Source organism: Tupaia chinensis, unplaced genomic scaffold, assembly GCF_000334495.1.
Source record: "Tupaia chinensis unplaced genomic scaffold, TupChi_1.0 Scaffold144168_1, whole genome shotgun sequence".
Lineage (NCBI taxonomy): Eukaryota > Metazoa > Chordata > Mammalia > Scandentia > Tupaiidae > Tupaia > Tupaia belangeri.
In genome coordinates, this window is record NW_006204024.1 from 731,189 (window position 1) to 745,296 (window position 14,108).

General features: G+C 50.0%; 1 protein-coding gene across 14 annotated transcripts in view; it reads left to right on the forward strand.

Moving 5' to 3' along the window:
* FNBP1 (formin binding protein 1) overlaps positions 1-14,108 on the forward strand; it is a 96,031-nt gene that overhangs the window by 78,787 nt on the left and 3,136 nt on the right. For 6 of the 14 annotated variants that reach the window (XM_014583205.2, XM_014583207.2, XM_027767300.1 and 3 more), the window contains 4 exons: positions 3,649-3,781; positions 7,965-8,086; positions 8,369-8,508; positions 9,479-10,311. In XM_014583205.2, the coding sequence (XP_014438691.1) occupies positions 3,649-3,781; positions 7,965-8,086; positions 8,369-8,508; positions 9,479-9,657 (574 nt within the window). In that variant the 3' untranslated portion in view covers positions 9,658-10,311. Of the gene's footprint in view, positions 1-3,648; positions 3,782-7,964; positions 8,087-8,368; positions 8,509-9,478; positions 10,312-14,108 lie in introns of those variants that run through there. The other 8 variants (XM_014583206.2, XM_014583208.2, XM_014583209.2 and 5 more) reach the window with 3 other exon arrangements.

Sequence of the window (14,108 nt, forward strand, 5' to 3'; positions counted from 1 at the left end):
AGCTGTTCTCAGGCTGCTAGGCCCAGGACTAGACTGGAACTGCACAGTCGGCTCTGTGGGATCCAGCGCCTTAACTTCCATGTCACCCACTGGCCGTGCCTTTTTTTAATAGAGTGTATTTATGGTGTCTAGGAAACAGATGACAGTATGATTTATCAGACGCAGTTGAAGGAGCCAGTGCTTCTTCCTGAGAAGGTGGCACCAGCTCCCACTGCAGGCGTTCTGAGCGGGTCTGTAAATTTGATCTTAAGGACGGTAGGTCAGTACACACAGCAGGAAAGAAGACCCACTCTGTGTTCTCACTTGAGCCTCCCCTCCTTTCTACGTTTATAACCTACCAGACACCTACGTCATGTAGGCGTGTTAGCCGGACCCTAATGGAAGCCCTGTAGGGTGTTAGCCAGGACCCTAATGGAAGCCCTGTAGGCGTGTTAGCCAGGACCCAAAGGGAAGCCCTGTAGGGTGTTAGCCAGGACCCTAATGGAAGCCCTGTAGGGTGTTAGCCGAACCCTAATGGAAGCCCTGTAGTGTGTTAGCCAGGACCCTAATGGAAGCCCTGTAGGGTATTAGCCAGGACCCTAATGGAAACTCTGTAGGGGTGTTTGCCAGGATTCCAGTAGACAAAGCACTGTGTTGTCTCCCCCCAATAAGCTCTTACCAAGGAACTAAGTGAGTCATCAATTTATTTGGGATTTGAACTTCAAAGGTAACTTGAAATCGTGTGCCTTATAAATGGACCAAATGGTGATCTTATTTAAGTTACAGTGAAGCTGAATTACTATTTGATTAGGCTTAAAGCAGATAAGTAGGAGCCAGCAGATGGTGAAGTGGTTAAGACACTGGACGCCACATGGCTGACCACACTTCAAGTCCTGGACCCTGTGGCTTAAAACTCATACCAGGCGTGTGTGTGTGCATGCCCAAAATCCCAGGAGGAGATTGGAGGAGAAGGGATTGCGGTGCGGCCATTCTCCCTGAGAAGTGATTTCTCACTTTCCCTTTCACTGTCTTTCTCTCTGCCTCTGGCGAGGACATGCACCTATGGCAAAAATCTAAAACAAAAAAACAAAATTGATCAGTCAGCACAGTGTGAGGACATGTACAGGAAAAGTGTTTTCTTAACCTTTTACTGCTGGTCCAGCGACTCCTGAGAAATAGGTCATTTTATCAACATTGCTACAGTGCTAAAAATAGAGCACATATCATTAACGTTCTTCTAGTTTCGTAGTAGGAATACACTGCATGAAATGGAAGTTTTGCTTTGTACTCCCCATTACCTGCGGACCAAATCTAAAAAGGATTCATGTATTATTAACTCGTGCTGAGAAGTGGTTACATTTTCTACAGGAATAGGAAGTTAGGACTCAGGTATCTGGGCTGACATTTCAGAGGCGGTTGATAGACTGAGACAGAGCTGCCTTTTCTCTCATGGTCTGACATTGCGTAGACGTCTCCACTACCACACTGGACTGCAGCTGAGACCTGGTTAACCTCTCAGCCTCCATGGCAACCCTTGCTGGTAACGAGGCGGACCGTATTCAACCCATGCACTGAGCGATCGATCACTGAGCGCGTACTGTGTGGGAAATAGCCCAGGCACTGAGGAGAAGCAACAAGCAAAACGTTACACAAACCCCTGGTCCCGGGCGACGCCTGCTTAGTGCAGGGAAAACAGAAACTAAAGCAAGACTGAGCAGAAAAGTGACCACTCAACAATCAAAACTGGCAAGAAAGGAGAGAGAAATATACAGAATAGGCCAGGCAAATCAAAAGCATAAAATAGAATTATAGATTTTAAATGCCAAGCTCCCGACCCGCAGTGGTGTGGGGGTAAAGGTGGTTGGATCCCACATGGCTGCTCAGAGTTTGAGTCTGGAGCCTGGCAGTTTAAAAAACAGGCCAGGTGTGTGTGCCTGCGTGCCCAAAATCTCAAAAACAAGGAGGATTGGAAGAGGAGGGATTGGGGCATGACCGTGCCCTTTTGCGGATGCTTTCTTCCTCCCTCTGTTTATCTTTGATGAATGCACACACCCTCTGGCAATTAAAAAAAAATTGAATGTAAAAGAATGGAAGACAGGGGCCAACAGGTGGCATGGTGGTTAAGGCACTGGATCCCACATGGCCAACTACATGGTTTGAGTCCTGGACCTGGCAGTTTTAAAAACACACCAGGTATGGGGTTTGCGTGTACCCAAAATCCCAAGTGAAGAATAAAGAAGGGATTGTGGTGTAGCCATTCTCCCTGACGGGTGATTTCTCACGTTCCCTCTCTGTCTCTGGCAAGCACATGCCCTATGCAAAAATCTTTAAAAAAAGAAAAAATGGAAGACAAGATTGACCATGCAAATGTCAAACAAAAGAAAGCAGGTGTAGCAAGACTAACTTTCAGGCCAAAAAGGAAAAAAAACAACACCTATTCAAGAGAAAGAGGATCGACTTCATAATAATAAACGCCGTTGAACACTGGGAACAGCGAAAGCACCTCGAGGCCGGCCGCAGCAGGGGAGCTCCTTGGTCCTGAATCGCCCCAAGCAGACCTGCGAGCCTTTGCTCGGTGCCAGGGGCTGCTTCTACAAGCACGTTGAGGAAGGGTGTAGAATCTGGAGAGAGGTAGCCTCAAGGCCCTGTTGCCAGCCCACCGCGGATGCCCACTGGATTCTGCTGGCTCACAGCCGGAGTGCGTGTAACGACGTCCCACGGCAGTTCCTGCTGCGCATGGCCGGCACACTGCAGCCGCAAGGCCCGTGCTGCCAGGTGCAGCTCCGATTTGCATGGGGACGGCACTCCTCATGGAAAGGCTCGGGTTCTGTTAGTTTTTATGGTTGGGCCCAAGGGTGGGCAGGATTGACAGATGTTTCTGGTGTGCTGAAGACGATAGGAAGATACCATTGAGAATAGACAACTGCAGTTTAGGCCTCAGCCCACCGGCTACCTGGACCGTGGTCACAGACGTCTGCGAGAGAACTTTCAGGCTAAAAGCTGGCCCCGGAGGCCCTCAAATCCACCCTCAGATGTAATCTGCCCTCTTCCCATTCCAGGTGGCCAGCAATGGTGACTTTTTTTGTTTTTTTGTTTTTTTTAAGAGGTTTTTACCTTAAGGCATGTGCATTCCCCAGAGAGAGAAACACACAGTGAGAGGGAAATTGAGAAATCACCCCACACACAGAATGGCCACACCGCAATCCCTTCCCCTCCATTCTCCTCCTGGGATCTTGGGCATGCACGCACATATGCCCTTTATGAGTTCCAAGCCACTGAGTCTGGGAGTCGAACCATGGTCAGCCATGTGAGAGTTTAGCAACGTAATTGCTACACCATCTACTGGCCCTGCAACAGCGATTTTTCCTTGTTATGCTCATTTTTTTTTAGAGAATTTTTGTTATAGGGCATGTGTGCTCATTGGAGAGACAGATACAGAGAGACAGAAGGTGAGAAATCACACCCCAGAGAGGATGGCCATGCTGCAGTCCCTTCTCCTCCATTCTCCTCTCGGGATTTTGGGCACACACGTACATGTGCCCAGTGTGAGTTTTAAGCTACCAGGTCCAGGACTTGAACCGCAGTCGACTTCGTGGGAGTCTAGCGACGTAGCCATCATGCCATCTGCTGGTCCAGTGCTCACTCTTTATTCTTTTTTTTTTTTTTCAGAGATGCCATAACAAAAATGAAAGATGTCTACCTAAAGAATCCTCAGATGGGAGACCCAGCCAGTTTGGATCACAAACTAACAGAAGTCAGCCAAAATATAGAAAAGCTGCGACTGGAGGCCCAGAAGTTTGAGGTATGAGAAAGCTGCCGTTGCTTTGTTAGAAGCAGAGGCGCAGTGAGTCGGTGTCCTCGGCACCTGCTCCCTGGCTCCACGGCAGTTCTGTCACTGGGAGAGCGGGCCAGCTGTCAGGGTGTGTCACAGTTACGATAATCGTCTCAGCCTTGGAATGCTCTGCTTCTCTGCGTCTCCCCTTTTAATGGTGTGTCTTAAAACTGGAGTGTTTAAAGGTGCATTTGTAGATGAAGGGACTTCATCTTTATGGAAAGGTCAGGTGGTGACACAGCAGTAAAGCGTCACTCTCTGCAAGGCATTGCCACATGGGAAGGTTCCCCGTTCAAGGCGGTGACGCCCCTGAGTACAGGTACTCCTCACCTAACGACCACGCTCTGCTCCTGCGACTCAGCCGGCAAGTGAGGCACTCAGAGGCGACGTCTCCTGGTGTGTCGTGGCGCCGGGGCAAGTGTGTTCAATGGGTGTCGCCGACACCCCACGAGACTGCTCTGGTTCTAGCCATGCTAAAAGCGTACATTGGAGAAGTACTAGAGAGTGACATGACACCCACGTCAACATAAACCCGGAGTTGTTTGCTCCGCTTGCGGACACTGCCCGTGGGCACGCTGAGCGATGAGGCCCTAGTCCTGTCTGATGGCGGACGCCTCGTGTAGTGAACAGCACCCAGCTGAGGATGAGAGGAGGCTGGGGACGAGGGTGCCTGAGACGCACACAGGCTGGCAGGTGGCGTGGAGGCTAAGATGCTGGATCCCACGGACCAACTGCATGGCTCACGCCTCAGACCCAGCGTCTCGAGAGTCACGCCGGGCACATGTGCGTGCATGCCCAAAACCCCAAGGGAAGGATGGACAAGAGGGACTGATGTGGCCATCCCCACTCGGGTCATTTCTCACTTTCTCCATCTCTCTCTCCCTCTGGCAAGTTCATGCATCCTATATCAAAAACTAAAACAGACAAACACACACAGAAACCCTTGAGACTCACACACAGAAGGGGTTCCCCATGCTGGAGAACTGGTCATGATTCTGAGCAGCTGTTAAACAGGCTGGTCATTAGGGAGGACTGACCACCCGGGCCCAGGTACACCGTGACCTGGGGCTGGTCAGTGAGGGGCAACAACCCAGGCACGGACATGCCATGACCTGGGGCTGCTCAGTAAGCGAGGGGCGACCACCCGGGCACAGGTACACCGTGACCTGGGGCTGGTCAGTAAGCAAGGGGCGACCACCCGGGCACAGGCATGCTGTGACCTGGGGCTGCTGAGGCTGGGGGTATATTGTGGCATTAAAACCTTATGGGGATACCCTCTCTCTCTCTCTGTCTCTCATTCTCTCTCTCTCTTTCTCTGTCTTTCTCGCTTAGAATACATAAACTTTGTTTAAAAGTTCATGGATAGATGCGGAGCCGGCAGGTGGCATGGTGATTAAGGCTCTGGACTCCCATAAGGCTGACTGTAGTTCGAGTCTCAGACCTGGAGGCTTGCTTTTGCACTTTCCCTCCTCTCTCTCTCTCTCTCTCTGGCTCTGCCTGTCTCTGGTCAACTTTTAAAAAACAGATAGTAATAATAAATAAAATTAAATACTTCTTTTTTTAAAAAAGTTCATGGAAGCCAGCCAGTGGCATGGTGGTTGGGGTGACTGGATCCTGCAGGGGTCGACTGCAGCTTGAAAGACACGCCATTCTTCACAAGAATGGGGAGGAAGGCATTGGTGTAGCCATCCTACATCCGACCTAGACATGCCATTCTTCACGAGAATGAGGAGACGGGATAGTGGTGTGGACATCCTACATCCGACTTAGACACGCCATTCTTCACGAGAATGGGGAGGAGGGCCATGGTGTGGCCATCCTACATCCGACTTAGACACACCATTCTTCATGAGAATGGGGAGGAGGGCCGTGGTGTGGCCATCCTACATCCGACCTAGACATGCCATTCTTTACGAGAATAGGGGAGAAGGGATAGTGGTGTGGCCATCCTACATCTGACTTAGACACACCATTCTTCATGAGAATGGGGAGGAGGGCCATGGTGTGGCCATCCTAAATCCGACCTAGGAGTGCTTCCTCACTTCCCTTGCTCTCTCTTTGTGGTGAGCACATGAGTCTTATAGGAAAATTTAAACAAATTTTTAAAAATTAAAAAATAAAAAGTTCATGCTAAATGGAATTAAAGTATGAGTTTCTTTTGGTGCAAAAATGTTTGAAATCAGGAACCAGCAGTTAGCGTAATGGCTATGTCGCTGGATTCCCACGTAGTCAACCGCGGTTCACGTCCCGGGCGCGTGTGCGTGCGTGCCCAAGATCCCGGGAGGAGAATGGAGGAGAAGGGATTGCAGCATGACCATCCCCCCTGGGGGGTGATTTCTCGCTTTCTGTCTCTATGTCTCTCTCTGTCTGGCGAGCGCACGCGCCCTATAGCAGGAAAAAAAAAAAAAGTTTGAAATCCATAGTTTTTCTTTTTTTTTTTTTTTAAGGTTTTTGTTCTAGGTGCATGTTGATTTTTTGAGGTGATAGGGATCTCCAGGGGGATGGCCATGCTGCAGTTCTTTCTCTTCCATTCTCTTCTCGGGATTTTGAATATGCACACACACATGCCCAGGGTGAATTTCAAGCCACCAGGGCTGGTACTCAAACCGAAGTCAGCCACATGCAAGTCCAGCCCCTTAACCACCACACCACCTGTCGGCCCCACTATAAATAGCTTTTGTTTTAGAGAGATTTTTGTTATAGGATGTGTGCACTCGCCAGAGAGACAGAGACAGAGAGACAGAAAGTGAGGAATGGGGTTCCAGCATTTTACCCTCCACGCCACCTGCTGGCCTTCTCCTACTGTTGGTTAGTTTAAGTGTGTCACTTAAGTTTGTCCGCATCATCTCAAAAGATCGACTGCAATGTGTCCTCATCCTCTAAGTGGACCCACTGTGGGAAGGCGAGTCAGGTGGGAACGGCAGGAAGTCCGGGAGGAGTGAGTAGGAGACACAGGTAGTAACTATGGGAGGAGAAGGGGCACTCACCAGCTAGGGACAAAGGCTCCCTTCCACCCTACATTTAAAGATTATAAAGCACTGGGATCAGCAGATGGCATTAACAGTTACGTAGTCAATCATGGTTCAAGTCCTGGACCCGGGCTCGGTGGCTTAAAACAGACGCATGTGCACGCATGCCCAAGATCTGGAGGAGAAGGGGTTGCAGCGTGGCATGGCCATCCCCCGGGGGTGATTTCCTGTGTTCTGTCTCTCTGTTCTCTCTGATGGTGCAGTGCACTATAGCAAAAATCTCTCTAAGAAAAAAAAAGACTATTATAAAGCATGGAAAATAAATTAGTGATGGATTATTTCAGTTAGAACTGGTCATTTCTGTTCATAAGGAGTCAAATATAGCTTTTCTCATTATTTTTAGACTTCATCAATAAATTGTTAATGTTCAGTTGAACTTTTAGAACTAGAAATGTCTTTTGCTGGTCATTTTTATTCCTTCGCCTTCTTTATACCGCTTCAAATGTTGGTGAAGATCATTTTAGCCACTTGGATTTTTTTTTTTAGAGATTTTTGCAATAGGATGTGTGCACTCCCAGAGAGACAGACAGAAAGTGAGAACTCATCCCCCAGGAGGGATGGCCACTCCTCAACCCCTTCTCCTCCATTCTCCCCTTGAGACTTGGGGCACACACATGCACCTGGCATGAGTTTCACGTTGCCAGGTCCAGGATTCGAACCACAGTCAGCCATGTGGGAGTCTAGCGACGGAGGCATTACACCATCTGTTCGTCTCACCACTTGGATTTCTGCGTACACGTCCCATCTTAAAGACACAGTTACGCCCCTGAAATAGAAAGGGTGCTTTCAGACGGAGTCCATGCTTAGGGACACCAGTACCCTCGGTCTCCCATAGTGGTCGCAGAAGGTTTGGAACGGGAGGAACCAGGAGTGGCGTAGCCAAGCTTGTGCCTCTGCGCAGAGCCCAAGGGCGGCACATACAGGCCTGTGCTGGAGGAGCTAGCAAATAGGAGGTGTCGGGTGACAGCGGTTGCCTTGAGCACATTCCTGCAGTTGAATGCAGATGAAGCCGATACCCTGCCCACATGGACCTTCTCACAGAGGTTTAAGTGTCCACTGAGCAGCCCCTTGGCCCGGGCCCTCCGGTGAGCACAGGTCGGAGCCCCGCATCCTTTCCTTTGCAGGCCTGGCTGGCCGAGGTCGAAGGCAGGCTGCCGGCCCGGAGCGAGCAGGCCCGCCGGCAGAGTGCGATGTACGACAGCCAGAACCCGCCCGCGGTGAACAGCTGCGCCCAGGACCGGGAGAGGTACAGTTCAGCACAGGCCTGCTCTGGGCAGGCGCAGGCCTGCTCCGTGTGCTTTTCCAAATCCTGGGGTCTGGGACGAGCACGCACACCTGCTGGAAACCTGCTGGTCTGTCACGGTCGCCCTGGGATTGTCCCCAAGGTGCAGGTGTTTAACTCCATGTGGGTGGTGATCCGAGCAGGCAGGATGGCTGGGATGTCATTCCAGCACCGCTGGCGACCAGAGGGCAGACCTGTGTCGCCGGGGTTGGTCGCTATAGTTGCCGTGTGTTTTCCTTTCTTGAGCAGCCCGGATGGCAGTTACACAGAGGAGCAGAGTCAGGAGAGTGAGGTGAAGGTGCTGGCCACGGACTTCGATGATGAGTTTGACGACGAGGAGCCGCTCCCCGCCATAGGGACTTGCAAAGCCCTCTACACGTTCGAAGGTAACGCTTCGAGTCCGCCTCACTCCTCGACCTTTTACAAATCCAAGTCTCTCAGTTCCTTCTTTGTTTGTTTTTGAAAATTATTTATTCAGTTTTATTGATCATTATTATTACTTACTATAGGACATGTGTACTCACCAGAGAGAGAGGAGAAAGTGAGAAAGCAAGCCGCCAGGTCTGGGAATCGAACTACAGTTGGCCATATGGGAGTCCAGCGCCTTAAGCACGTCACCTGCTGGCCCTCACTCAGTTCTTCCTGTGATTAGAAGTTTCTGGAGATGCCTCCCAGATCTTCCTCTTATTCTTTTATATTTATTTTATTTTATTTTTATTTTATTTTTTTGGAGAGATTTTCGCTATAGGGCGTGTGCGCTCGCCAGACAGACAGAGAGAGACATAGAGACAGAAAGCGAGAAATCACCCCCCAGGGGGGATGGTCACGCCGCAATCCCTTCTCCTCCATTCTCCTCTCGGGATCTTGGGCACGCACGCACACGCGCCCGGCGTGAGTTTTAAGCCACCGGGTCCGGGACACAAACCGCGGTCGACTACGTGGGAGTCCAGCGACATAGCCATTACGCTAACTGCTGGTTCCCTTCCTCTTATTCTTTACCCGACTCTTGGTGTAGCATTAGCACAGGCTGAGTGTCCCTTATCCAGAACACTGGACCAAGAATTGGGCTTCAGATTTGGGGTTTCATTTAAGAGCTTTTTTGCCTTGGAGACAGAGGCAATGAGAGAGAAAGTGAGAGATCACCCCTGGGAAGGGAAAGCAAGTGACTTAGAGATGGTCCTCAGAGAGACAGATGTGCGGACCGGGCGTGTCTGTGGGGAAGGCGCAGTTCCGAGGCAGTGGGGCGGGCTGCGGCGTGCGGAGGTGGAGGGCACGGCGGCCGGGCCTCTGGGCTAGCCCCCTTCCCTGTGCGCTCTGCCCGGGTGTGACCTGAAATACCCCGTGCGGCTCTTCCAGGTCAGAATGAAGGCACCATCTCTGTGGCTGAAGGAGAGACGCTATACGTCATCGAGGAGGACAAGGGCGACGGGTGGACGCGCATCCGGAGGAGCGAGGACGAGGAGGGCTACGTCCCCACTTCCTACGTCGAAGTCTATTTGGACAAAAATGCCAAAGGTGCTAAGACTTATATTTAATACCACTTAGAAACGTAAAAAAAAAAAAAAAATGGAGTTGTCTCTCCCCACAACTGTGACTGTCACAGGCACTTCTTCAAAAGATTGGACGGAGAGCCCGCGCGCGTGTTGGGAGTGCGCGGACCGCAGACGGCGCCCCTGGCTGGCCTTCGCTAGTTTTGAACATAATCCAGTTTCCCTTGCAGAGGAAATTGTGTGTGGAAAGCCGCCACCTGCCAGTTTACAGCTGTGTCACTCGGAATCTGATAAGCGTTCCTTCTTTTGGCAGTATATGTAGATGAAAAAAAAGGCACTCTAACTTCTAATCAATATTTCTGATTTTTACAAGTCCACACGCGTTACCAGGGACAGACGGCTTCTTTGTTTATATCTTGTATCCGCAGAAATTGAGCTGTTAGGCTGTTACATCTCATCACTAAATAAATCGAACTACACTAGTTTCTTAAAGTTTATAATCATTCACTTGAGAGGAAGTCATAAATAAAATTAAATCTCGCCCCTCTTGAGCAAGGAAGTCAGTAAGATCCTAGTGTGGGTGTATTTTTGCTTAAACTTGGTTAAAACCCTCTCAGGTCTCTGTGAGCTCAAACAGCCCATTGAAACCTGGAGAAACACGGTCAATTAACCAGCTGTTTTACTGACCTGCCAAGCCACGCCAAATTAGCAATTAATTGGATGGACTCGTGCTGTTTCGATAAGCGTGTGGAGAAGGGGCGTGACCTGTGATTGTCATTCTCTCACTGGGTTCTGGCTTTGTGTCTTCAGCTCACACCTGCCAGCTGCGACCATAAGTAGGACTGGCTCTACCACAGATGCAGACCCTGACACATTCCTTTTGTTTTGGTTTTTGTTTTTGAGTTGTTTGTTTGTTTGTTTTTGCTATAGGGCACTTGTGCTCGCTAGAGAGAGAGAGAGAGAGAGAGAGACGGAGAGAGAGAAATCACCCCCCAGGGGAGATGGCCATGATGCAATCCTTTCTCCTTCATTCTCGCAGGATTTGGGGCATGCATGCACATGCATCCGGCGTGAGTTTTAAGCCGCTGGATCTGGGACTCCAACTGCCGTCAACTACATGGGAGTCCAGTGATGTAACCATTACGCCATCTGCTGGTCCCAATATCTTACTATTTTGGGACCCCGAGGCTTTTTGTTTTTTTTTTTTTTTTTTTTTTTTTTTTTTTTGTCAATCTGCATTTTTAATTGCCACTGACTTGGGAGCAAAGCTGGTCAGAGGAGGGAAGTTTGGCGACACAGTTGCCAAGCCTGGTGTTTAACGGTGCCCATTGTGAGTCTACCCAGAGATAACAGAGGACCTTTGCTGTTAGTGGGCCAGAAAAAAGGCACTGGCTTAGCATTCCCTTGTATTTGACTTTGCACATTCTTACGTACGGCCTCTCTCCTTTTAAGTAGGAACTGTCCTGGTCTCTCGTTTTGTACCGCAAGTCAGTTTCAAGCTGATTGACAAGCAGCAGCCAGCTACCCAGACCCCAGCCTGGCAGGAGCTGCGGGGGCTTGTTGCAGCGCCTCCCGAGATGTTTCCCGAGGGCTACGGAATGGAATCTTCGCTTACCGCAGTAACCTTTGCTTAATAGCAGCCTGATTTGAGCTTTTTGCTGTGAGGCACGTGCTCACCTGAGAGAGAGAGTGGGAAAGTGAGAAATCACTCCCGGGGGGATGGCCACACCACAGTCCGTCCTCCTCCATCCTCAGGATCGCAGCAGGCAAGCACGTGCACCCAGCATGTTTTCCAAGCTGCCCTGTCTGGGATTTTTTTTTTTTAAGATTTTTTTGTCATGGGACCAGCAGTTAGCGTAATGGCTATGTCACTGGATTCCCATGTAGTCGACCACAGTTCGAGTTCCAGACCCGGTGGCTTAAACTCATGCCGGGCGCGTGTGCGTGCGTGCCCAAGATCCCGAGAGGAGAATGGAGGAGAAGGGATTGCGGCGTGACCATCCCCCCTGGGGGGTGATTTCTCGCTTTCTGTCTCTCTGTCTCTGTCTGTCTGGTGAGCGCACGCGCCCTATAGCAAAAGCCTCTCAAAAAAAAAAAAAAAAAAGATTTTTTTTGCCATAAGGCACTCACCAGAGAGAAACAGAAACAGAGAGAGGGAAAGTGAGAACTCACCCTCCTGGGGGAGGGATGGCCAGAATTTCGGGCATACACACATGCACCAGAAGTGATTTTCAAACATAATTTAAACCATGGCCGACCACGTGGGAGTCCAGCGCCAAATGTTGGCTCCCACCTGGGACTCTTAACTGTAGTTGACCAGGTGGGATCCAGCACTTTAACTACCACACCACCTGCTGGCCCCGACAGCTTGATTTAAAACAAAACAAATCTTTATTGTGAAATAATGACAGACTCAGGAAGTTGCTATGTCCAGAGACCCCAGTGCCCTTCACCCAGCCTCCCCCAGTGGCTCCATCTGCAGTTGTAGCAGGGCCCCAAACCACGAAGCAACCTGGGGTTGCCTGATTTTTTTAATGCATGCTTCCTTTGTGATGCAAATCTCTTCTGATACCTGCACTGACTCGGTGTGGAGAAAGCCACCCCAGGCCTCTTTGGGGGAACCGTTTCTGTTCTCCTTTGCCCAAGTATTGCCCGCTGACCCCTAAACCACAGGGACTGGTTTTAATGAGCGGTAGGCGGTTGCCTGCTTTGCAGGCACGGAACCAAATGGATGAGAGGCCTGTTTGTGCGCTCTAACCTTTCTATCAGGCAGCACACTCACTTTCAGACGATGAACTATCTGGGAAAGCAAACTGAACACAGAAAGCCCAAGACGGGGCAAGACGGCATTAGCCTTTTAAAAGCCTCGTCTGGAAAACCTTGCATTCCGTTGTTTTTTTGTTTTAGAGTCATGCAAAGTTGATTCAGCTGGTTGGCAGGACCAAGTGGGGGTGTGGGGTTTGGTGTGTAGGTTTATGGTCAACATTTAAACTTGGGGTGGTTCATCTGAATGCCCCCAGGAGCTGTAACAGATGCACCCATGCAATGTTAATATTGACTGAACAGTGAGAAATCGGGGGATTCCAGTCCCACCTGCTCAGTGCCTGAAGTTTCAGAAGAAGGTGGAACGATTCAGAATCGGGAGTTTCCGTCTCTACCCGAAGTGTTCTTTGTTTCTCCATCAGTTCTCTGTTAAAATAAACGCAGCAAAATCTGAGTTTTTTATAGTTTCTCCTTTTGTCTGAAAGATAGACTTCAAGGTTAATAATGTGTATTGAAGCAGGTGCCCAGCTCCCCACACCACACCCTCCTTCACCCCGTCCCATCTGGGGAGGCCACAGCTTTCCGATGCAGCTCCAAAGCAGTTGTTGTGTTTTTAATGATGCCAGTGCCCTTCGTGTGTGTGTGTGTGTGTGTGTGTGTGTGCACAGTGTCTACAACGTGCTTATTTAATAATTGCCAAAATATTTCGACTAGAGCACCTTCCAACTGGCCCAGTGGGTTGTGCCGTTCTCCTGTTGTGGTTTGTTTTGTTTTGTTTTCATTGCCTTCTGTTAAACATGCCCATAGCCCTCCCCTGTGTATCCGTGTATCCGGGATTTAAACTGAAAAGGATGGCTTGAATCCGTGAGTCACGTGTTGCTCTGTTACTCTCGTGTGTTGCCGCCTGGGAGATTCAGCTGCCTAATGACCTTTCTGTTTCTGTAATGGCCGGGAAGAAGCTGGAGGAGGACGGTAGCTGCTAGCTCGGTCCCCGCGGGCCGCGCACCTAGAGTTAATGTAGACACTGGGTTCTGAGTAAGTGTGTTCCCACCGGCCCACGGACTGTTTCTCTCTGTCCTCACCCTAAAGAAAAGCCTCTGTCTGGACCCCTGTCATTGTACTCGTATTTGCCTCTCTAATAAACATCGTATTTTTCTCAGTGTTGTGTATTTTAAATGATTTTTCATCTTTCCAAGAAAATTATTCTGTGTGATTACTTTAACGCTTCCATTTTGAGTAGTGGGGAATTTTCTAGCCAAATGCTTTTTCAAAATTCTGCTTCCCCCTTCCAATGATGACGTCTTCCCGTTTCTCATCCTGTGTGCATCTAAGGGCTTCTCGTCTCTCCCCCACCTCTCGAGATGAGGAACTTTCACTGTTTCTTGAGGAGTGAGCACAGAGAGGCAGGCTTTCCTTTTCACCAGGGATGGGAGCTTTTCCTGCTAGACAACCAAGAGTCTGCATTTGAGAGCCGGGCTTTATCACCGCGCCCCGTTCTGGGGGACGGACCCATTTCTTTATTCCTCTCAGACTTCAGTTGTTCGGCAGCCGGGCCAGAAGCCAGGCTGGGGCTGTAACTTACCAGGTTTCGCTGTGGGCTTCTTTTAGCCCTGGCCCGAAGACCTGCTAAAACTGCAGACCGTGAAAGTTCCTTATCTCAGATGTGCCCATGGTAACCCACTGAGTGCTCTAAAAAAGTCCCTCTCCTCCCCCGCCCCCCAGGCCTCCTCCCC